This window comes from Rhipicephalus sanguineus, chromosome 2 (genome assembly GCF_013339695.2).
Source record: "Rhipicephalus sanguineus isolate Rsan-2018 chromosome 2, BIME_Rsan_1.4, whole genome shotgun sequence".
NCBI lineage: Eukaryota > Metazoa > Arthropoda > Arachnida > Ixodida > Ixodidae > Rhipicephalus > Rhipicephalus sanguineus.
The window spans coordinates 196,354,039-196,378,395 of NC_051177.1; the positions used below are offsets into that span (position 1 = coordinate 196,354,039).

At 44.9% G+C, this 24,357-nt stretch overlaps 1 protein-coding gene across 2 annotated transcripts in view; it reads left to right on the forward strand.

The window, feature by feature from the left end:
• LOC119383960 (ethanolamine kinase 1) overlaps positions 1–23,320 on the forward strand; it is a 57,276-nt gene extending 33,956 nt beyond the window's left edge. The window contains exons 8-10 of one of the 2 annotated variants that reach the window (XR_007415213.1): positions 7,949–8,022; positions 12,530–21,491; positions 22,156–23,320. Coding sequence is in view for 1 of the 2 variants with exons in the window: in XM_037652239.2 (XP_037508167.1) it covers positions 7,949–8,022; positions 12,530–12,605 (150 nt within the window). In the remaining variant the exon portion in view is untranslated. Of the gene's footprint in view, positions 1–7,948; positions 8,023–12,529 lie in introns of both variants that reach the window. The other variant, XM_037652239.2, reaches the window with a different exon arrangement.
• Positions 23,321–24,357: the final 1,037 nt, after the last annotated feature.

Consider the following 24,357-nt stretch of genomic DNA (forward strand, 5'->3'; position numbering starts at 1 on the left):
TCCACCAATCATCAGATTACTCGACGGTCGACGACTGTTCTCGCCATTATCAGTGCGCAGCCTGTATCGCTTCCATTTTGAGTTTTGATTTTCTGGGCACAAGATCGCCCAAATAAAGAGCTCCGTATTTCTCAGTCTTGCTGCAGCATTCTTCACCGTCACAACCACGTGACAATACTATCGATAGTGGTGTGAATAATGACGCTGTTGCGGGCCGGTCATATTGCCAAAATATTTGCTATAGCCTACCATCAGCTTCACTTAAATTATGAGCAATTCTTGGCGAAAGAAATAAATTATTTCCGCAGTGAAAATGGCAGCATATGTCCATCAATAAGTCAATAAATTCACATCCAAAAGCAACCAGTTACACCTTAAAATTAACAAACTTAGTTCATGATATTTTTTAAAATTTTGAATCATAAAATGCAATATAAGTTTGAAGCCGCGCAGTTCCACTACATGTAACGCCTTGCTTTCCGCTACAGCTGAATAGTTTGACTTTATGATCATGTGTCAGCAAAGCACTCGGGTGAAGAACACAAGCATGTCAACTTTCTTGCCCTCCAGCCTGCTCATCCGGCTCCCCTATGTACCATGCGCGCGGGGAACCAAGTTTATTCTGCAATGAGTTCGTGCTGTTGATTTTATACTATCGATAGTACCATTGAATTTTTTACTATCGATAGTGCTATCGATAGTATTTTTTACCATCGATAGTTTGATAGTGACTCAGCTATTGATAGTATTGATAGTACCATCGATAGTTCTGCATCACTAGCGTCATGGCCAGAAACACCTGACAGTGAAAGAGTTACATTACAGTTCTTGCTCGTACTTGGGGAAAAAAAAAAGGCTTGTCTCCTTCACACATATGCACGAATGTTATTCCTCGTCTTGTCCTCCTCTTCGTCCTCCAAACCTGTCATGTCCTTGGACTCTCCTCTATTCCGGATGAGGTCATTTTCTGTTCCATCAAGCTTGTTGGACATTTCCTGTGACCTTCAACATTATGTCCACTGTCCTAAACAAACGGCACTCCACACTTACAGAATCCTGTGGCACATATCCACGAAGGATGCTGCCAAAACATTGTAGGCACAGAAAAATTCCCTGCTACATAGCTCTAGTGACACGCTTCATGTCGTATTCACCATACCAGTGCCACAACAGTAGCCCTGTGTGACTACTACAGTCGAGGATTGCTCATCAATGTCACATATCTCAGCAAACATTCAGCTAAACACGGGGTAATATGACTCCAGTACTAAGGAACCAAAGTGGGCATTGACATTGCTTGATCCAATTGATCATGCACCATCTGTGTTGTTCAGAGTGCTGGCAAGTACTATCGCTCTCAGTATGAGCTACATCGCGCGAGCGCGTGGCCGAGCGCTCCGCAAGGTTGTACAGTGGCGCCGATTATGGCATATTTTCGAGTTATTGGGAGAGAGTTTCGCTGTCCCTGCGAGCGCGCATCGCCTCCACTTGCTTTCACGCTCGCCCTCGTTTCGCCCAGCGGTGATATCAGCTTCGAAAATGATAACTTCGAGGGTGAAAGCAAGCAAGTGGGGTCGATGCGCGCTCGCGCGAGCAGCCAAACTCTCTCCCGATAACTCGAAGATATGCCATGATCGGCGCCACTGTACAACTTTGCAGAGCGCTCGGCCACGCGCTCGCGTGATGTAGCTCATACTGAGCGCGATAGTACATGTAGAGTTTCATAGCACTGTCTGTGCAGTCATTCACACTCGCCAGTTGGTGTGATTCAGCATAACGGAATGATGTTAGTATTTGAACACCTCCTTTGCTATTGTTGCTTCGATTCAAGACAGCTAAATTAATACTATATTTAGATGCTCTGCATGCAAGGTGTATGCAGCATCACTCTGTTGAATTGCTTTTCCAAGTAATACAATAATGCATTTGGGGAATGGCATCTCGGTGCACTTCCAGCTCCATCGTTTTGTTGCCCACATCAGTGCAGCAGGAACCAAATAGGCAACAAATAGCTCCCGTTTGTTGAACCATATTGCTAACAATACGAATAGCTCCCGCTTAAGTATTGGACCCTGTTGGGTTTAAACTTTGTGCTATAGGTGACAAATACATGCTTTTTTTTTTCTGGATAATCAAGGAAAGACTTGGCCGCAAGGTTATGTTTTATTGGGATAAATCTGCTACCTTTCAAGCAGTGAGCGGCACGGCTTTGTGTCCAGTAGGTGTGTGCACTGTGTCAGTCTGTGTTGCTGGCAAGGCGTTCAAGGCAGAATTCGCAGTGCTCGCTCATTCCACGCATGACATTATCCTTGGAATTGACTTCTTGCAAGAGTGCCGTGCGACTGTGGACTGCGGGGCAGGCGAGGTTCTGTTGTCTGCCCTCGCCCAGCAGCCTCAGTGTAGCAGAGACAACAACCTCGTTGTAGTTAAAGACGCTATTCTACCGGCATGGTCTACGGCCAGCGTACTCGTTGCTGCTTCGAATGCCGACTCGAGTTTCAGTTCTCCTGACATTGTTATTGAGCCGTTGCCTTTACCTTGCGTGAAGAAAAACGTCTTTCTGCCGCGCTGCTTTGCGTCTCTTACCGAGGGAAAAGCTAAATTATGGATAGTGAACTGCTCGTCTGAGTCTGTTGTACTACCAGAGGGAATGCGTCTTGCCATGTTTGAAAGGCAGTGCAGTATCTGCATAGGAGCTCTCAGCAGTGCGGCAAATTCAGACTATGCTGATGTCTCCGGCACGGAAAAATAATTTTCTAAAATGGTTAGCAAGTCTATTCCCTCGCATAAGCGCAAAGTGTTGGTTACACTGCTGGCCAGGCACGCTAAAGTATTTGATTTTGCACAGAAGTCGCATAGACCTGAGGCGCCCAGCACACGCACTCGTCACAAGATCGACACCGGATCTGCGCACCCCCTCCGACAGAAGCCTTATCGAGTTTCTGCGTCAGAGCGCAAGGTAATTTCACAGCAAGTCAGCGAGATGCTAACCTCCGGCGTAATCCAAGAATCGTCAAGTCCCTGGGCCGCACCTGTTATCTTGGTCAAGAAAAAAGATGGGTCCTGGAGGTTCTGCGTTGACTACCGACGTCTCAACTCTATAACCAAGAAGGACGTGTACCCGCTTCCACGCATTGATGATGTCATCGACTGCCTGCATTCAGCGTCCTATTTTTCATCGGTGGACTTGCGATCCGGGTATTGGCAGATTCCCATGGATCCGGATGACAAAGAAAAGACGGCTTTTGTTACACCCGACGGTCTGTTTGAATTTAATGTTATGCCATTCGGCTTGTGTAATGCCCCCGCCACATTTGAAAGATATATGGACACCGTTTTGCGGGGCCTCAAATGGGAAATCTGCCTGTGTTACCTGGATGATGTGGTGATTTTTGGCCGAACATTTGAAGAACATAATCATCGGCTTGACCTCGTTCTAACCTGTCTGGAGGAAGCTGTGCTTACACTGAACTCAAAAAAATGTCGCTTTGGAGAACGTGAAACCTTGGTTCTGGGACACCTGGTGGATAAAAATGGCGTGAGACCGGACCCACAGAAAGTCGCCGCTGTCAGCAACTTCAAGCAGCCGCAGTCCCTCAGGGAGCTGCAAAGCTTCCTGGGCCTGTGTTCTTACTTTCGCCGCTTTGTCCCGAATTTCGCTGATAGCACAACCACTGACTGACTTGCTGCAAAAGGACGTCCCTTTCCACTGGACACCGGATTGCGAAGCAGCCTTTAAGCAGCTTCGGTTCATACTGACTTCAGGACCGGTACTACGCCATTTCGATCCTTCTGCTGAAACGGAAATTCACACAGATGCCAGTGGAATCGGCCTTGGTGCGGTGCTTGTTCAACGCCATGACAATGCTGAACACGTGGTAGCTTATGCGAGTCGTTCGTTGAGCAAGGCAGAGCGAAATTACACAGTCACAGAACAGGAGTGCCTCGCCGTCGTTTTCGCCGTGCACAAGTTTCGCCCATACATCTACGGCCGTCGCTTCTCGGTAATCACCGACCATCATTCTCTATGCTGGTTGGTAGGCCTCCGAGACCCATCTGGACGATTGGCGCGATGGGCTTTGCGCTTACAGGAGTTCGACTTCACTGTACACTACAAGAGCGGTAACCGGCACGCAGATGCCGACTGCCTATCGCGCCTTCCTCTACCGACGACTGAGTGCGACGCTGACAACTTCTGTATATCGACGCTATTACCTCCGAGTTCCCTGACCTCGCGACTTTCCGGACAGCCCAACACGAGGACCGCTCCCTAGATGCTCTGTTCGCCTCCGCGAATGAACACGCAAACCCAAGCTGTTTCGTGGTTCATGAAGGCGTCCTTTACAAGAAGAATTATTCCGGACAAGGCGCCCGTCTGCTTCTAGTTGTTCCACGCACTTTACGGGCTCACGTCTTTCAGTCCTTACACGACGACGCAACCTGCGGCCACATGGGCTTCGCCAGAACGCTTCAACGAATCCAGCAAAGGTTCTATTGGCCCAAGATGCGACACGACACGGAAAAATACGTTGCTGGATGCGAACAATGCCAGCGACACAAGCGTCCCACGGCTACACCGCCAGGACTTCTCCATCCTGTGCCACCTCCTAACTCTCCCTTCGAGACATTTGGTGTTGATATTCTCGGTCCGTTTCCACGATCGAGCAGTAACAATCGATGGAATTGTCGTCTGTGTTGACCACCTGACGCGCTACGCAGAAACTGCTGCAATACCTGCTGCAACGGCCATGCACGTGTCGCAGTTTATGCTTCGCTTTATAATTCTCCGCCACGGTCCTCCACGCGTTGTCATTAGCGACCGCGGACGACAGTTCGTTGCCGACGTCGATGAAGAGATCCTGCGTCTGTCTGCCTGCCATTTCCGCCATGCCACACCATATCACCCGCAGACCAATGGCCTCGTAGAGCGCACAAACCGGACTCTCACGAACATGCTGTCTATTTATGTCGATTCCAAGCACAAAAACTGGGACGAAGTGCTACCTTACATCACATACGCGTACAATACCGCGAAGCATGAGACTACAGGTTACTCTCCATTTTACCTGTTGTACGCTCGTTCCCCACGATGTTGTCTCGACACTATACTACCTTTTAGAGCACTGCACGGGCCGATTTTTCCGGCCCGGCCCGGCCCGAAAATGCCATGCTGCGGCCCGCCCGAGCCCGGCCCGGTGTTCTTAAATGTGGCCCGTACCCAGCCCGGGCCCGAAAGGTTTGGGCCCGGCCCGGCCCGGCCCGGCCCGTTTCAGCTAGTTATGCCTTGAGCATAAAGGAGGCACTGTCCAACCTTTGGTTATTATGAAGATACCTGCCGCACAAAATATATTTCTTTCAGTGTCACGAACTTCTTTCAGTGTCACGACTTTCACTGGTACTGTGTATACTTTCGGTGAATTCCGCGCGTAACACTCTTGCGCAATGATTGCAGGGCAATATAAAATATAATTGGAGTCATAGCTGGCTCTTTCATGTACGCACGCAGTGCTAACCACGCCATCTCATTTTTGCATTTCAAAGAACTACAAGATATAATACCTGCATAAAGTGGAGAAAAAAGGCATGGCAGACATTTTTAGGTTGAGTCTACATCAACTGCATACGAGCTAGGGCTGTTGAGGAAAAAAAGCAAGTCTCCTGCAAACTTCATCTATTGCGCAATGCAATGAAAGAAAAAAAAAACGTGCTCTAGCTGCTTCTGGGAGGATTACATCAGGCTGGGCAGCGTTACATAAATTAAAGCTGTCGTGTTGACTCCTCGGCAGGCATCTGCACCCAATTTACACTACGTTTTCGTTCTCAAAACAACAAGGTTCTTTGTCCCACCCTTCTTCACCGAGTCACCGCCACCGCAGTGCCATAGATCTGTCAAAGCAAGGCACACCCGTTAACGAGCGAGCCACCGTCCTCGTGTCAGACGTGTGTACAGTAACGGTGTGTTGAATAAAGGGTGCTTTAAATAAAACTAATCAGTCTGCGTGTTGGTTACTCCCAGACTCCCGGATCGCTTCTCTAGCCTGATCACTCCAGTTGTGAGCCACACTCGAGGAAACGAGTGTCTCTATGGTCTGGCGCCTCACCACTAGTAATGGCAAAATCAACAACGGCGTTCGCCGTGTGATAAGAGTCGCTCCGCATCTTGCACTCAAAATGCACAAAAAACAGCTCCTGAGATATTAATGACTCACAAGTCGTGTTGGCCAGCCTACGGGCATGCGAGCGTATCTGCATACTCGAAATGTTTCCCTAGATACGAACGCACACATCTTATATACACTAATCTAGGCAGGCTATCGTTGCTTTCCTTACACGGTACCCAAGAAAATCTTTCACTCACTATAATGGCGGAAACTTATATTAGGCGTTTCTTGAAATCTAGTGTAGCATACAGATGGAGCAAAATTGTAGACGTCTTGTACTGTGCAATTTCTGTGCACGCCAATGCACTCCAGGTTGTTTAAATTACCCGGAGCCCTCAACGACGGCGTCTCATATAGCCTGGGTCCCTTCCGGAAGTTAAACCCCACAAAACAACAAAAACAAAGCCACACAACACACACGCAATTATACATATACGTATGTGACCCGGGCCCAATACGGGCCTGGCTCAGGCCCGAGCCCGAAGATCATGGGCCCGAGCCCGGCCCGGGCCCGATCCAACAACCCTTTACCCGGCCCGGCCCGCGGGCTGGGCCCGGGCTTTCGGGCGGGCCCGGGCCCGTGCAGTGCTCTACTACCTTTCACGCTAGACGTGGAAACCTCGGTAGCCGAGACGCTCTGCCGTGCAGAAGAAGCCCGTCGCATCGCACGCCTTCGAACTTTGGCATCCCAACAGTGTTCTAAGAAACGTTACGACGCCTGCCATCGCTCCGTATCTTATACTAAGGGCGATCTTGTGTGGTTATGGACACCAGTCCGCAAACGTGGTTTGTGCCAGAAGTTCTTGGCCCACTATTCAAGTCCATTCGTCATTCTTGACCGCCTCAGCGACGTCACGTACGTAATCTCAAGCGTCACAAGCAATGGTCGCCGCTCTAGCAAAACACAGCTGGCACACGTTGCGCGCCTTAAACCGTGCTACCATCAACCATCTGAGTGACTCGCCCAGAGGGCATCGTCTGCGAACCGGGAAGTGAAATGCGCGAGCGAAGATTCGACGAAGAGAAGAACGAGGCTGGACTGGCTCGCGAGCGACGCCGTTGACTCTTGGCCGAGCTACACCTCTGCATTTTCCCATCTTGTAAATAAACGCTTTCCATCGTCACAATATCTTGCATAAACATAATGTTATAATAGATCACTAATCCACTGTACAGAACAAGAAAGTTTTCAAGAGGCAGTCTACACGAAAGGCACAATGCTGCATGGTACTCCCTCCTGTCTTCTCTTTTTTATTGCAACAATACTCAAAAAGATGCAAATAAGAAAAAGCAGGGGTTGTAAAGGCAGCAGGCGATGGTAACCCTGCCGCACTCTTTGTAGGTTTACAGCCACAAGCCTTCTGCTGTCTCAGCACATTCGTATATTAGTTTTCACCGACTGCTTTTGGTAAAAATTGACCTCCCCCCCCCCTTCAAAAAAGGAAGTCTGCGTATCCTTTTTTTTTTTTCAGCCAGAAATATTGTTTGAAAAGTATTTTTTTTTTTTCAATTCTGGTATTGCTTCTCGTGTTTCTTTCACATTCGCTACATTTACATTTCCTATGAATTTGTATTGTGCACTGTGTAAGCCTTTCCCCCTATCCCCTCCCCAGAGTTTGGAGTGCCTTGTTGGTGTTGGCGCAATTGTGTGTGGCAAGTGAAGTCACACTTCTGAAGTTTCGATTTTTGTTTTTGTTTTTTTTTACTACTCACCTTGCACTACACAGTTTCAGTTGTTTCATGTGATAACTTTTGTTTGAGCACGAGTGTTGTGTGTCTCCTTGCAGGCCTCGTGCATGCTCTGGTGTCTGTGGGCGCTCATTCAGGCTGCTCATTCCACCATCAAGTTTGACTTCATCCAGTGAGTTCTGTTGTGCTGTACTTTCTCTGTGCCCATGCCTGTAAAATCACGCCGATCGGTGCAGTATCAGACTCGGTTACAACGATTACAAAAGAATGAAAGTAGTCCTCATCAGCAATAGGCGCTTGCAGGGGAGCCATTGGCATAGGAACAAATTGTTTTTATTAATCCGAAATATGAAACAGCATAAATGGCATGGCATGATGCCTTGGCGTCATGCCTGTTGGCCCGGTCACAGTTTGCTTCTCTGTGAACTGTGAGTCGCGATATAGCAGCATACTAGAGTAGTACACTGTATCCGTGATTCCTCGCTCTTTTTGTTAACACGACAGTTGCCATGAAACAGAAGACCCTGTTGCTCTCTGCAAACCTGGGATTATCTACACAGTTGAGTGTGGAGAACAGAAGTCTGACATTGCAGCATCCCAAGAAGCATGCTGGACACGATATTGAACAACACGGAGGACAAGGGGCTTCCAGTGCCCACAGAGTGCACACAGCTGCATTTGAAAATGTTGAGGTGCTGCTTGCATCAATACCGCGTTTTCTTATGTATATAACCAACCCATTTATGCACCCTAACTACAAACCACAGAAGATTAAAGAAAAAACAAAAAGAAAACAGTTCCCACATATTTCAGGGCACAAGCAAACTTGAGTACCAAAGTTTTCAACTAAAATAAGGAAAATTCATTAAAAGTATTATATCAGATTATATTATATATATCGAACTAATTTACTTTTTTTTGCAAGTTCGATATTGAGTACAATTAATGTAGGCAACAATCTTAAACCTAAAAAGAGCTCAGCCCTGCTCAAAGAGGCACACGATCCTAGGTACATTCACAACTGTCAGAGTGTCGCTTTATTTCTAATAACTGCCCTCACTGGCAAATACCTACATGATAGAGTTTGTGCCTTTAGAACAGGGATCTCAAACTCACCTCAACTAGTGGGCTGCAGTCACGAAATTGTGTCCCGTAGGGGCCAGGGCAGTGTAGAAGGTTAGAGCAAGAAGGGAGGGTCTGAACTAAATGTCAGCTAACATTGCCGTCTCTCATAAATGGGTCATTTCAGCAGAGGATTCGACGTCAGCTTTCCAGAAACACATCGATACTGATCTACAGGATGGCGGAAATCTGGACGCCCATTTTGAAATCTAGTTTTCGTCCCACAGTCACGTTTTAAGACACGGTGACCACATGGGGTGCCTCATGAAAAATATGTTTGAGACCAGTCACATCTGTCTAGCTCGTGAACGTACTTATTAAGAAAATTTAGAAATATAGGTCGAAGACAGTGAGCCTCTTCGATTATTCGCTCGGGCTGCCAGACGGCAGCCAGCGGGCTGCCCGACAGCCTGCCAGACGTTCGTTTTTCTCGGACAGCTCTCGGGCAGCGCCGAAGCTCCGCCCACCTGCCCGACGGCTGCCGTAAACGCGTTCGTTTTTCCCTCTCCGGCAGCCAGCGGGCTGCCCGCGGACTCGCTCTCCTGCCGGAACGATTTTGCGCTGGCAGCACGCTGGCAGCGAGCAGACGACGCGCTCTTCTGCGTGCTTTTTTTTTTTGTCGTCGCGTCGTCTGCTCGCGAGTTCTTTGAGCAGAAGTTCGCCGCTCCGTTTGACGAGTCTTTTTCGGTTCGCTGCTTTCACGGTGGTTGAACGTGCATTTCATTTGTAGCCTGCGTCTGTCCTAACGCCACGAAATATTATTTTAAGCGAGGTGCAGACAGAAGTGCGCCCTCTCTAGAAGAACGGATGCGTTGGGCTGCACGGTGGTAATCTCGTGTATGTGATCAAAGGTAAGACGTTTCAGTGTCATGCGAGTAATCTTCGTGTTGTTTACGTTTAATTCGTGTCCTCGCGCAGCGCCGAAGTTTCTTTCGGTTTTAGTAGCTCCCCTGCGATTCTGATGGTCGCGATATGCGAATGTGATAGCCGTCAAGGGCCCCGATGACGTCTGGAAGGCCGGCTTCTACCCCTTGGCGTTGATACAGCACACAAAATGCACGCTTGCTTCGTGCGATGTCGTTGCTGTCCGGCCACTTGATCTCTCTCGCACTGATAGCATTTAGGAAGTCAAGAACACGCTGAATTTTGCCGTGCACGCTCGACCCACTCACGTCGAATTTGTCCGCAACTACATACATTGTAGTTTACGTGCCGATCGAGATAGCTTAGCCTGATCAGCACGGTCTTCTCAGCTGACAGCTTCGTTCTTCCGACTCTAGCCCTGCGGATAAAATGCGGACCTCTCAAATTCTTTTACAAGAGCCGCAGCTGTGCTTCTGGACAGTCGAAACATTTTTCTGAACTCCAGGTCCACATACGCTGGCACAACCATCTCGATGTATAACGGAACACGGTGCCGATCCTACCTCATTTGCCGGGCCAACAACAGGCTGATGGTGCGATGCTCCACGTCACCGCTTTCCTCTTCAATCGCATCATAAGCGTGTAGCAGTTCTGCGATTGCTTGTAGCAGCACAACGAACTCGTCTGCCGAAGCCGCTGTGTCTACAGGGCGAAGATGTAGCAGACGACACAGAGCTCGCTGCGCTAGCGTGACGATGATGATGATGCTGTGGCGGCAGCCCTCGGGCTGCCCGACGCTTGCCCGAAAATTTTGACCATCGTCACAGTGACGCATAATGACGTCATTTCCTGTCAGAAAGGAGTCCTCGGGCTGCCGTCTGGCTGCCCGAACAGGGAAAATCGAAGAGGCCCAGTCAGATGCGGGCCGCGTGTTTGAGACCCCTGCTTTAGAAGATGCTTAATTATTTGAAAAAAAAAAAAATTTCATAGCAGTCACGTAAGCCATCCAGGCCTGCTTTGCTATTTCACATGTACCGAAACACAGTGCAAACACAAATTACACACTGAAAACTAGAGCTGTGCGAATAGCAAAATTTTGGGTGCGAAGCGAATTCGAATATTGAAGTGTGAGTGCGAATCGAATCGAATATTTTTTGAATATTTCTCGAATATTTCTAGAATATTTTTCGAATACTTCGAAGCGAAATTGCAGAAAAAAATAGTTAGAGAGGATTCCTCTTATGAGATAGCAACATGAAAGTGTTTCTTTTCGCTAGGTTATGAAGCACTGGCGGGGTGGTGTTTCATAGTTGTCTTATCAAGAATGAGGCAATGTAGAGGCTGAATTGTATTAATGTACATGATTTGGTGCAACCAAAGTGTTGCCGACAACACTTTACACGTGATAGGCAAACATGCCATTTCCTCAGCCTTTCCTGCTCTTTCAACTAAAGTGGAAGCCCAACTGATGTGGCGGACAAGGGTGTGCTCCCTTCAAGTCCAGAGTTCCAAATCTGCCTCGTAGACGTCGATATATAAGAACATCTGAAATTTTGGATGCTAAAAAGCTTCGGCTTCCGATTTTTCGGACTTCATGCCTAAATTTCAGGTCCAAAACAGCATTAATTGAGCCCCCACCTCTGCCACATTTTTCGTCTCCATGTTGGAACCAGCGTTTTCTTGAGTTAATACATTTGCAACCGTAGCAGAGCGTGAAAGGCAGCTTTGCCGCAATACCGGGGTGTGATGAGGTGAAGCATATTGAAAATCTAGGGACCATCAATCGGGCGTTGACTGTGTCTTGGCAAAGTTCGACCGTAACGGCGCTTGAAAGGCAGCTTTGCCGCAATACCGGGGTGTGATGAGGTGAAGCATATTGAAAATCTAGGGACCATTTCCAATTGGACGTTGACTGTGTCTTGGCAAAATTCGACCATAACGGAGCTTGAAAGGCAGCTTTGCCGCAATACGAGAGTGTGATGAGGTGAATCATATTGAAAATCTGAAGGGGTAACTTTGAATCGGACGTTGACTGTATTTGTTTTTGGGAAGTTCGAATAGTTCGAATAGTAAAATTCCAGTGCGAATCGAATTGAATAGCGAACACTATTCGAAAAATATTCGAAATTTCGAATATTCGCACACCCCTACTGAAAACCACAAATGAAGCTTTTACAACTTAAAAGCTTGGCTTGTATTGATTTACCTTGTGTTTTCACTACTTTCGATTTAAAAGCACCACTGGTGACACAACCAGACAAAAAGACCCTCTGACTGTAAGGTCACCGCCCTGTTGCAATGCTGGGAGGCCTGCCAGCTCCCAAAACACTTGCTAGACTATAGAATTCAGTTTTAATTGGCCAACCTATGCCAGCCATAGCTGTGTGCTGTGTTTTTACACGTTCAGCTGTGTTTGTGTAGTGTTGTCCATGCAGCTGACCCGAAGGATCACTGTGTTAAGTTTGTAAATGGCAGCAATTACAAGTTTTATTGTGCAGGCGCTCTCATAATCGCTGCTTTTTTTTAGTGCAGCTTTTCCTCCAGAGCTTGTATTAACTCTACGGTAAAGGTGTCCTTTTCTCCCGCTCTTTATTTTCGTCCCTTATAGTTTTTTGGAGAGATTAAAATTTACGCGTTAACATGTTTAGGATGAGTGTAAACAGATGCTGCATTAGTCTGCTTCACTTGCCTAGATTTGCCTTGGAGCGGCTGGACATGTACAAGAGGCACAAGGCCGAGTTCATAGACATGAAACTGCCGCCTTCCTAGGAGTGGTCGTCCGGGTTCAAAGTGCACACCCCCACCGACGGAATTCCCCCACGACGCGACCTACCTCGGCCGATGTGAAGAACGGTCTTGACTTTGCGAACCGGCCGGTTTGCGAGATATTTTGTAGCCAGGCACGGTGCACCACTGCCTGTCTGAGCTGCCCGCCCTTGTCACGCACAACGTGTGTTTGTTCGCCACGATGGAGGCTTCGCGTGTTTTCGTTGGTCTCCAATGATGGGCAAAGAGTGTACCAGATATTTTTGCTACACCCCATTTGTATTTAAGTTTTGTTGCGCATGTTTGTCTTTTTTTAGACTGGCTTTTCCAGTGCCTTACGCGAGCTACGTGTCGCGTCTTTCTACCGGCTGAGAGTACTTGTTTTATGAGGGAGTTGTGTAGTGAAGTCTAGTGACAGTGGCAGATCAGAAGAGGTGAGGAGCTGTTTGGCATGCAGCTCTTCAGCCAAGTTTACACACTTTCGTGTGTGTTGCAGCTTTGCAAGTTTGTTGGTCAATACCTTGTTTTTGTCTTCTTTGCTCTTGAACTGTTTTGGCCAACTCACTGTCAGATTTGCAGAGAAAAAAAAATTCCGGAGTCTCCTGCTGGGGGTTTCTCAATCGCTTCTGATTGGTGCAGCTGGGTAACATGCTAGTCAGAAGTTATAGTTAAAAGTGTTATCAAAATATTGCAAAGCATGACATGTGCCTACTACTAAAGGAAAAAACAAAAGAAAGTACGTGTTCTTTGGGGCCTAACACCTAAGAAATGTGTCTCCACCACCTCACGTCTGAATTAGTGGGTGATTTGGTGGCTTCATATGAGGACTGCTTTGTTGCCAACGCAAAACACTCGTTAAATTAGCCCTCAAAATTTGTAGCTGCTTATCCTGGAGGTCATGACGTCCGTGAAGTATATGCAGCTATTCGAATGAAGTTGAGGAAAAATTTGTCTTGAATTTGAGATTGCAAGGTCACGTGGTTTTCACACCCAGTTGACTTCAAAAGGCAGCTTGGCAACAGTGACCAGCTCGCTCACTGGGCAGACGGGCAGTTAAGAGGTATGCAGAGCTCTATGACCACGCGCTGAGCTTTTGAGGAATAAGCCATGTACAGAGACAATGATATTGATTGATGTAATGTGAAAGTTCCTTTTGTGAGTGTTCCTTCATCTGAGTTAAGTTTCAGCGACCAAAGTCTCGAAACTGTACGTTGCATCATCGACTTGCATCAAAATGTCGGCGGCTGTCTTTCTGTTTTTCTTCCAAAAGTGACATAAATACAGCTGCATATCTCAGAAAAGCTGTATATGGCATCTCTCCGTGTATAAGGTCGGCATGGAAAAATATTGTGAAAGTAATTTCTTAAAGGCGTCACGAACCACCTCTCGGGCTTGGTGAGAAAGCACATCCTGTGGAAAGCAGGTGCTGCTCTCAATAGCTCGGCCAAATCTTCCGGTCAGTGCGTGGAAAGGAGCATTTATAAGCGAATCGCAAAGTCGCAACTTTCTCAAGCCTGCTCTATTCATACAGAGGTCTGCCCTCACTCTCTTTTTAGCTACCAGCGCCTGTTGTATGTCGTCATGCAGCAGATTGCTCCCATTGGCTGGGGGCTGGCATAAACCGAGAGCGCCGTTGGGATCGGATGCGCTTCTTGCCACGAGGTGGCACCACGTGCCGGTGCTGTGCTCCATAGTCTGCTAGCATTACAGTAGTGAGCCACACTCGCTCACAGGAATTGCAACAGAAGAGAGCAGTCACATTTCATCATGCATGCTCAAGGTCGTGATGTGTGCCGACGTAACTTCTTTTCCTCGTGCCATCCCTCCCTGTGTAGCTTCCAGCACACTCCTTAGGGACGAGAGAAGAGAGAAAGCGCTCAAAGCGTGCGACAAATCTCTGTAACTCCGCTCGTTCTTGACGGATTCCAGAAATTTTTTCGCACACTATTCCTGGAGCAGTAAACTTCAAGGTCATTCGATGATTACTTGGAAAGGTGGTTCGTGACTCCTTTAAGTGGCAAATTGAATGTGGGCCCCTCTCATACAAATGTTGAGCCTGGATACTACTGTCAGCAAATTGCCTACTGCTTTCTGTTTTTTGTGGGGCTGAAAGATGAGGTTTGAGAAGCAGCAGATTCTTGTGGAATTCTGTGCGAAACTCTCACTCTGCATTATAAGATGCATGAAGTTGAAGTGGGCTCTTAGCAAAAGACTTGATCGAGAAAATGCAGTAGGTGCTAATATATAGGAAGCCCATATTTAATTGGAAAGTGAAATGCATTAGCGGAGACCTTCAAGGTGTCTAAGATTCATTGGGTGTGAACTTTTTGTATGAGTCATGCACGAAACCCAGCTGGAGCTAGTAAAACTTTTAGTACAGCGTTGAAAGATGGCCACCACTCAGCGCTGAAAAATTCCTCTCAATTTACTCGACTAATATGTGTCTGAAAGGGAACAAGTTTTGTAACTCCTGGGTTATTGCACGCAGCTTAAATGTGGAAGCTTGCAAGCTTTCTCAACAGACCTTGTATATATATATAAATTGAAAAGAAAATTTAAAAAAAAATAAAGTGTTCTCTTACACCTACGGAACAGAAACGACACCAAGCTGCATTAAATTCAGGGACAAAAAGAAAAGCCTGCCTTTTATGTATCACCTAAGAAGCATTTTCAGCATCCATCTCATGCACATGCTCTCTCTGCATTTGCAGCTTGCCTGCAACGTGTTACTGACAGCATTTCACTTCCTCTCAGGGACCACTGTGATTGGTTGTGCAGTGATAGGCAGACGTGCAAGGCCAACCTGCGGATGGCAAGACCTTCCTTTGTGCTTTATTTTCTTGTTTGTTCGATGCGTTCACAGGGTGGTTGAATGAAGGGTACTGCATGGCTACACTGCGTCAGTGCACATCACCGTGGCACTTTGTCGCTTGATCAAGCACTGCCACCCAAAGAAGTCAGTTAGAGATAAGTTTCATGCATTAATCCAATTGTCCTTTATTGCACACTATCTTCTGCTTCTAAATCCACAGTATGCACAATATGCACAAACCTAACACGTCCAAAGTCAAGACAACATAGACAAGCGCTTTTTTCACTTTGGATGTATTAGCTTTGATAGTTCAGGGTTATGACAGGCCATAAACGAAAAATGAAAACTAAAAAAAAAAAAGGAAGTCACATTTTGAGGAGGGCTATACTTTTGTGGACTTCTGCACAACCTCTACGAGTTGCTTGTCACCCTTGCAGCCTGTGTGGCATTCTTACACAAGTAAAAACCACAACTGAAAATTTGATCTCTGCATGCTATACAGAAACACAGCTCTTGTTGCATCTTGCCACTACTGCCAGTAAATGAGCTCGTGGTGGCGACAGCGCTTATTTTACTGGTTTTCTTTTTGTTTGTTTTTTTGCTCTTTGATGTTATGCTTTTGTTTTATGGGAGCTGTTGAGCTTGGCTTATGAGTGGCTGGCAAGATTTTTATCTGGAGCAATGTTTTTCACTGTAACCTTGTAAAAGCGAGCCTTGCATTTGCAGCCACCATGGTTTCCTGATGAATTATTTAAGGACAAAAGATGAGCTGAGTTGATCAAGTGCATGTTTGCAAAAAGACAGATGACACGTCACCTCATCCATTGCTGCTGTGTTTTTCACATTGGCATGAAAACATTTTTGGGCTTTGGGGGGGATCCTCTACACTTCTAGAGGGCGCACGTGTTTTTTTTTTTTGCTTGTTTCTATATCACATGAGATATCGCGAGGAGCTGGTGAAGAGCAACGTTGAGAGCAAAGACTTATTGTTTTGTTGTTAGCCGTCTATTTCGAAATGGCATCCTTTCTGGTACGAGCTTCTCACGTGTAGGAAGAAGCAAACAAAATGGTGGTGATTCGCAGAGTTCAGTTCCTTCGACTACGAGTGGCTTTGAAATGGCCTCGGGTGACAGTGGCGAGGTCGCTTGTGCGCAGTGAAGCCAACTCCCATTACAATGTAAATTTCTTTTTCTTCTTGTAAGCTTCATCAATCTGACAGAAATTGTTCACATAATATTGCTTGATGTTACCACCAGAATCATTTTTCACACAAAACAAGAACTGGCTTTCTTGCAACTTCTTACACTTTTTTTTTTCCGTTTTCAAAAGGTTTAATATCTTGTTGTGACTGCTGTTTCTGTGTTTGGCCTCCTTTTTAGATATCAGTTGTTGTTCCTGTTGCATTGAATCACTTTTATTGTTATACTGTTCCTTCTATGGAATTTGTTATGGAAGTATCCTTCCTTAATGCGTCTTCTTTTCATTGCCACTAGTGAGCGTAACAGGCTAATGGCTTTGTGGTTGTAACTGTGAGTTTGGGGACTGAAGCATGAATGTGCTGCGTGTGCCACATTGAAAGAAAAGAGCGGGAATCTAGGGTAAGTGCTCAACAATATAGTTTTTTAGTTGTTAACTGTTTGGGTTTTTGTTTTGTGTTGTGTTGAAATGATATCCCATTCACTGATGGTTTTGATTTCGTGCTTTTTTAACTGGATGCATGTAAAAAGGCTGGGATCAGATGTGTGTGCTGTATACATTCCTCTACATTGAATACTTGAGTGTGCAGCATTTGTTGCAGCTGTATTTCGCAGCCAGTGCTGAATTGACTTTGATCGGTACTTGAGAAAAATTTACAGTAAAAATAATCTTGTTCTGTGAAGTTTCTAGAGTACCAGTGCATTTTCTTCTATATAATATAGTGTAGAGGGTACAAAAGTACGAAAAATGTTTCAGTATTTATATAGGGAGTTTGGATCCTACCATCTTTACACAAAGATTGAGGGCTGTATTGTTGATCAACCATAATTGGAAGGATGGGCAGAATCTTGTTGATAAGCTCAGAATTTTTATAACACAACAAAACGCATTTGGTGCAGTAGGTGCATGATGTGTGAGTAAGGAATTTTCAGTGTTCCGCCGCTGTTAACATGCAAATGTGCACCAAAAGCATTTAAGCAGTGCTTTTCATTGCTTTGAAGCAGTGACCAACCACAGAAGCTGAATCTGGCATGGAGCTGACAGTGTTTTGGTGATCTGGAGCACTTCAATTTTGTAGCATGGTGATGGACATTGCATCACGCAAAAGCTAAGGCAGCATTACCGAGAATGGTTGATCGATAATGCAACAATTACAGTAATCAGCCCAACCACTGGGCATCCTGAAAGCTCAAAGAGTGTGCGTATAGCCAAGTGAGATTTTTTTTGTTACCCGTACCTAACCTCTGGCCACGTGTACTCAGATGAGTGAAGAGCGCTGTGGAAGGGGTTCACATTTTTTGTCTTTTTGTAACAAGGACAGGCTGTGATCCTAGTTGTAGTATGGGTCTTTGTTTTATACGAGATTACGAGCATCAAGATGTATTAAAATGTAACCATATCGCGCTGCTTGTTTCATCAAATGTGAGCACAGCGTATTGCCCAACATATTGTTCTGTCTTGTCAGCATGCTTTGAACAAAGCGCATTTTTTTTAGCGAACGATGTACAAGGGTGCATGGAGGAAACATGGCAGCTGTAGAACCTATTGCAGAAGCTAGAACAGCATCATTGTGGTCCGTGCACTCGCTGCACAGAACAAAGCTCGCACCGTACGTACTTGAGGCAGCGGCTTCCTGATCGCCTAAGTTTCTTTCTTATCAGGGCATCTGCTTTGGATATTGCAGGACAGGATTAGATCAGTACAGTAGTCTACTCCACATACATAGTGAGGCAGATGTTTGGTAACACCTGAGAAACGGTGCAAAAGTCGTGGTCCGCATCTTAGAATTTCATTCTGTGTGCTGCTTGAAATGGGAACTCTCCAAGCTTTCTAGGTTTTCACGTATGCCTAAATGCCATGTCATACATTTCTCATTAAGTTCAACAGCTGCAGTGGCTTCTTAACATAAACACGGCCATACTTAAAGGCCACATTTAAAAGAGACGCCTCAGTAGTAGTCAAGAGGTCATGTCGACTTATGTCTAACACAAAATTCAAGAGACTATTTCACCTATCATCATCGTTATTAGGTGTCATATGCACCTTTCCCTTGTGAAGCAAATGAAGTGTAGTACTAGTTATGTTGCACTGAACTAATATTTCCCCTAAATGTTGTTGACCCCCTACATGCAACAAACCAAAGTGACCGCACTGTCAAGTATTAACTTTGTAATGGAATGGAAAATTCTTTGAGAGGACATGTTTGGATTGTAAGGGAGCACCCACTTTAAAAACATACTTCTTAAAATTCCTGAGTAGATTTTTATGAAACATTCACAGCCTTGCACTTTTATGTGCTGATTTCAAACAGTCAACTTTTCTTTCTAATACAAAATGTAGTTTTTTATATCTCTTTGCGACACGGTGTTCTCACTTGAAGACTCGACTCACTTTTGCCATTTCTGCGCAATATCGGCAAGGAAGATAGCGCAAACACTGTGCTAATGGTAAATTAAGCATTCTTGTTCCCTAAAGTTCCTATCACTTCTGGTTGAAGTATTTTACTACACTTATGATCGCTTTGGTGAAAACAGTACCGTATTTAATAAGACGTTGGACGTGGAGCGTTTCAGTAGGAATTTCAAAATACTTTTTTTATCTTTTTAGGAATGCTCGCTGCCAGCAGATAACAGTGGCATGTAATTTGAATGGGTCATTGAAATCTGTTTATGAAGATATGTAGCAAGGCTGACTGTATGATAGCTAGACAATTTACTTTATTACAATTAATTGCTGCAAAATACATATTTGCGCAGCGCTAAATGAACAAGGACAGATGAAAGGACACAACACCAGCGCTGACTTCAACTAAATTTTATTAGCAAAAACACTAGAGATATATACACATGATAACATCAGCACAAACGCACAACCTATTGCGTTCGCAGCCACATAAGCAATCTCCTTTCTGGTAAGGGCAACAGAAGGCATGCTTACACAGAGGTTGCCCAGCTGTTGCATTGGATTAGCTTCTAGGATTTCATGTGTTTAGTTGAAGTCAGCGCCGATGTTGTGCCCTTTCATCTGTCCTCGTTAATTTCACACCATGCAAATATGTCTATTCCAAATCACCAACTAGACCACGCTACTGTTCTATCTGTAAAATACACTGTAATTTGTTCTAACAGTTCGGCTTGCGTTCAATTTGTTCTCCAGCACTTAGGCATCAAATTATGTAAATTTCACGCATTTATAAACAGTCAATTGTAACGTGTTGCAAAGAAACGTGTATCAACCATTTCATGTTTTGTGTTTAGAGCAAGACTTTACTTTTTCTGCTAAGATTTCAAATTCTATTAACCAGTCAACATGATACAATAATGCAGAATGAAAACTGTGTGCAGTAAAACAATAAATAGATGTGCTAAGCCTATTTAAATGAAAGTAAGTGTATGTTGAACATTTTGAAGCATAATTCCAGTTCAACATATGATTACTTTGTTCAAATGGGCTTAGGGCATCTTGTTTCGTTTCACTGCATACAGTTTTCTTTCTAGATTGTTGTGGTATGTTGACTTGCTTTGTAACTCTCACAGTTTAGAAAAAAAAGTTGCTCCTAACAAGATGTATGAAATGTCTGGTATTTTAAAAACTACATGTTATACTAGAAAAATGACTGCATACTTGAAATCGGCATTTAAAATATATATAAGCTGCAAAATTTAAAGAAAAATCTGCACAAAAATAACAAATGTTTCTGAATCAAGTTTGAAGTATTGTTTCACATGTTGTGACTTTGCAATGAATTTTTTTACTCTAAACATTTTTGTGGATGCAAACACGCTTCCATTTTACATGCACAAACTGCAGCAGCTGCAATTTTTACATTTGTGGGCACCGAGTAGAATACTAAGTTATTTTTGTTAGAGGCCCATTTAATCAGCTTAGATAAAAACAATGTCAAAGAAAACCTCGCCTTTTGACGAACATAGGTTGTGCTTACAACGGGGACATGCCTGATAATTCGCGTTGCAATGAATTTGTCATCCCACTGCATGCGTGAACTTGCGGAGGAGTTCAGCACTTTCTTGCTGATGATGCATTTGCTGCATGTGTGAACTTGCAAGTGCAAAATTATATTTTTTTGCGAACAGGATGACACCTTGTGGAAAAGGCCATGCCTGTGTAGAAGCTGCACTCGTAACCTCGTGATGCGAAAGACACCTTTGTGCAACGAAATCGACAAACCCAGCTGCCACTTTAAGCCTTAACCATAATCTTACATTCGTGTACTCTGTACTAGCCAACACTGTCAGTATCAGCCCACATGCATCTGAACAGTAGTTTTAGTTTGTGTATGAACATAATAACTTAACCTTGACAGGAAAACACATTGACGAAAATATTATTTGACTTTAAGGGTCTTATTGGAAAGAAACGTATAGCTAATACATTACGTAATTTTATATAGTATTATTTTTGTATTGATAGAACTCAGCTTCTCTCTTCCCAATTTAACAGAAATGGCACACAATCGTAAGCTTCAGCATGGAAAATGGGCAGATGATGGTGTTTCAGAGCCTCCGTTTGAATGTGTAGCTGCTATAATGTGATATGCTGCCCTAATGTGGTTTCGGGCCAGTTGTTGAAAGCTGTAATGTGAATTGCCACTTCAAGGCGGTAAGTTGCATTTATTGCAGCTGGAGCACATTTGTTATGTGCAAGGATGCCGTGACAACACCTCGCGCATTTGAGGAAAAAAAAAAACCAAAGAGTGCTCCAGTCATCACATATTGACTCCTTTTGCTAGTCACAAGTATTGAAAAGCATAATGCGAAACTCTGTGGCATTTCTTGGCCAGTGAGGCGACACTTCCGCCAACTGACAGCTCGCCTCTTCCAAGCAGCCTTGTTGGCCGCAAAAGTCTTCTTCCATTTCTTGTAGAAGCTAAAGGGGTACTGACACAAAATTTCGCGGCCGAGATAGCCTGCTGGATTGATTCCTGTGTACGTGCGTGTACTATCTGCAAAATATAGACAGCGAATAAAGCTTGGAAGGTATTTTATGTGAATTTCGAAGTTCGCGAGCGCGATCCAGCATTATAGGCCGCACCTAGTGCATTGACACCCTCGGAGGTGACCCGAGGTGAGCCCCCTACTTCCCCTACTTAACCGTTGCAGCCGGTACAAGTTATGATGACGTAGCCGCCATTTCTGTTTTGACGCACTTCCCGACGAATCGCTCCTCACCAGCGGGTCAAACCTGAAGTGATTCGCCACGTCGAAAATTTCTTCCATCCCCGCCGCCAGAAAATCATCGCCATCAGACGACGATGAGCCCGACGACGACAGACCGCGGGAAATGCGTCAGTGTTCTGTGTGCTCACGTGACCGAGTGTTTCACTCGCTAGGTGGTGATAGTTGCACCCGGCGGCTCATCGTTTTTGGAGCTCTGTCAAACCGAAACTGAGGCTGTGTCGGTAATGAGGAGCTTGTAATTAATTATCTGTCGCGCGCTGCAGTAAACGATGTGCCGCGTTATGGCTAACAGGCCCCCAGCAACACATTGCAGCAAAAAAACGCGGGGCGAAAATTTCTGTGTCAGGACTCCTTTAAAACACTAGAGGCTGATTTGGGAGAAGCAGGGCATTTCAACACAGAATTTGTACTTGCTGCTCACAATGTAACTGTTTTAGCCACGGGCAAGAGAACAGGATATTGTTCTCCTTCAGTTATTCGTGTCTCTCATACTGCTTCATAAAAGTGAACCACATGACTCTTGTTTGTAAATATGAATACCCAATTCGTGAGGCACTTCCTATGTAATATCGCTTTCACAATTGCACAGTGTACGTATAATCGGAAGACACGCAATTGTGGCGCATAACCACAGTGCTTCGGCAAATTATGTTTGTTTTGGAAAAGCTTTGCAGTCCTTCGTTATTGTGTGTCTTTTAAATTTGTCAAAGCAGATAAAGTGAATGTACCAACCATGGGAAAATTCTGCTTGTTCTGGTTGAAATCCCAGCTGAAGCATCTTTGCCAATATAACCACGGGCTGCAGAAATCCGTGCAAACTTGAAGCAAAGTTTTGTTACAGTTGAACATTGATAAGAAATTCTTGTATTAAAAGTGTAGTAGAGTGGCGTCAGAAGTGAGAGGCAGTTTTTTTGGAACACTGCCTTGAGAGTGCTGTGTGCGTCAAGTTGTTTGTGAAGCTCCTGCAGACGTGCATAATTGTGAAAGTGAAGCTGTTACAGCGTGCGCTTCTGTTATTGAGGAACTTGCATCAGCTATGTTCATCACCCCACACAACCCTGACGACACAACCCTAGCAGTGCTGCACTATTTTGTGTAGCAACACCTGCCATTTAATGTATGCCTTTTGTCCCACAGTGTCACCATGGAATTTGGCTGATATAGTTGATTTTGCTGAGCTCGCACTGTGCCAGTTTGGTAAATGAGGTTCATTATTTTTTGCAGTGAATAACTTTCGCGATTGCTTCAGTATCGTGCAGCAGCAATTAAGGGCAAGAACGTGCAGTGTCATTTGTAGGGGAGTAAGCTTAAACTGGCAGTCAGAAATGCTTTTTTTTTCTTGTTGAACGGTTGATTCTGTGGGTTGAAAACCACCACTTTCGGAATGCCAGAAATGTGGAAAACACAGAAAGGAGGCTTGTTTAGTGAGTGTTTATTTTGCACAATTGCAAAACGCACTTGAACCTCAATAGCAGACCAAAATAACTCTTTTACATTCCATATTGGCTATATAGGCAATTAGACTGATAGCGGTGAAAAACGTACTAGATTTACTTCTTTAGGTCTGTTTTCTTTATGTACCATTGAGGTTTGATCGTGGACGTATGCACGCATATCAGCAGATAAAAAATAACAAGCATAAAAGATGACAAAATGCACACACACAAAAAAGGCTAGAGGCAGTCACGTTGTCGAGACATTCTGAAGTTTGTGTATGTATACACATCTTATGAATGGGTCAGATTAGTAGCATTTGCTAATTGTGTGCTGTCCACATTATTTTTGCATATCTTATTCCGTATCTTTGTTGTTTGAAAAGCTATGCATTTAAGTCACACATTTTATTGTGACCAAAAAAGGATTTACTGCATGCTGCTTTGGTTCTACTTAAATGGCGCAGTCAGGATGGAATTTACGTTTATGTCATTCAGTAATGTGCTAGGTAAAGACAGTGGTCCGAGTTGTCTAGATTAACGAAAAACCATTTTTTGATGCACCCTTCGTCTCCAGAGAAGGAAAGCCACTGATGTGACTGGCTTTGCTGCCTATTAAATGTTTTGGAGAAATGAAGCAAGCAAAGTTAGCCGTTGCTTTGTCGTTCCATACATATTTACAGAGTGCAGTGGTAAACAACATTGCAGCGAGAAGCGCAGAATCCTCCTGTAAAATTGCATGATTCACTGTTCAGCTATGTAGCCCTTCTACGAGGGTGGTCTGAAAAGTTCTCGGCCTGATGTAGAAAAAAAGCATTTTGGACCTTCAAAATTATTTTTATTTTTCAACATAGTCTCCTCTCAACTCTACACGCTTGGTCCATCGATATTCCAGAGCCAGGATTCCGTCCTTAAAATGACTTTGTGGAAGTCCTGAAAAGTACTCATCCATAGCAGCATATCGCTCTTTATTTGATGAAAAACGTTGCCCACCAAGAGAGATTTTGAGTTTTGGGAACAGGTGGTGGTCCGACGGGGCCAAGTCAGGAGAATAGGGTGGGTGCTCCAACAATTCGTACTTCAAATCGTGAAATTCAGCCATTGCAAGATGTCCT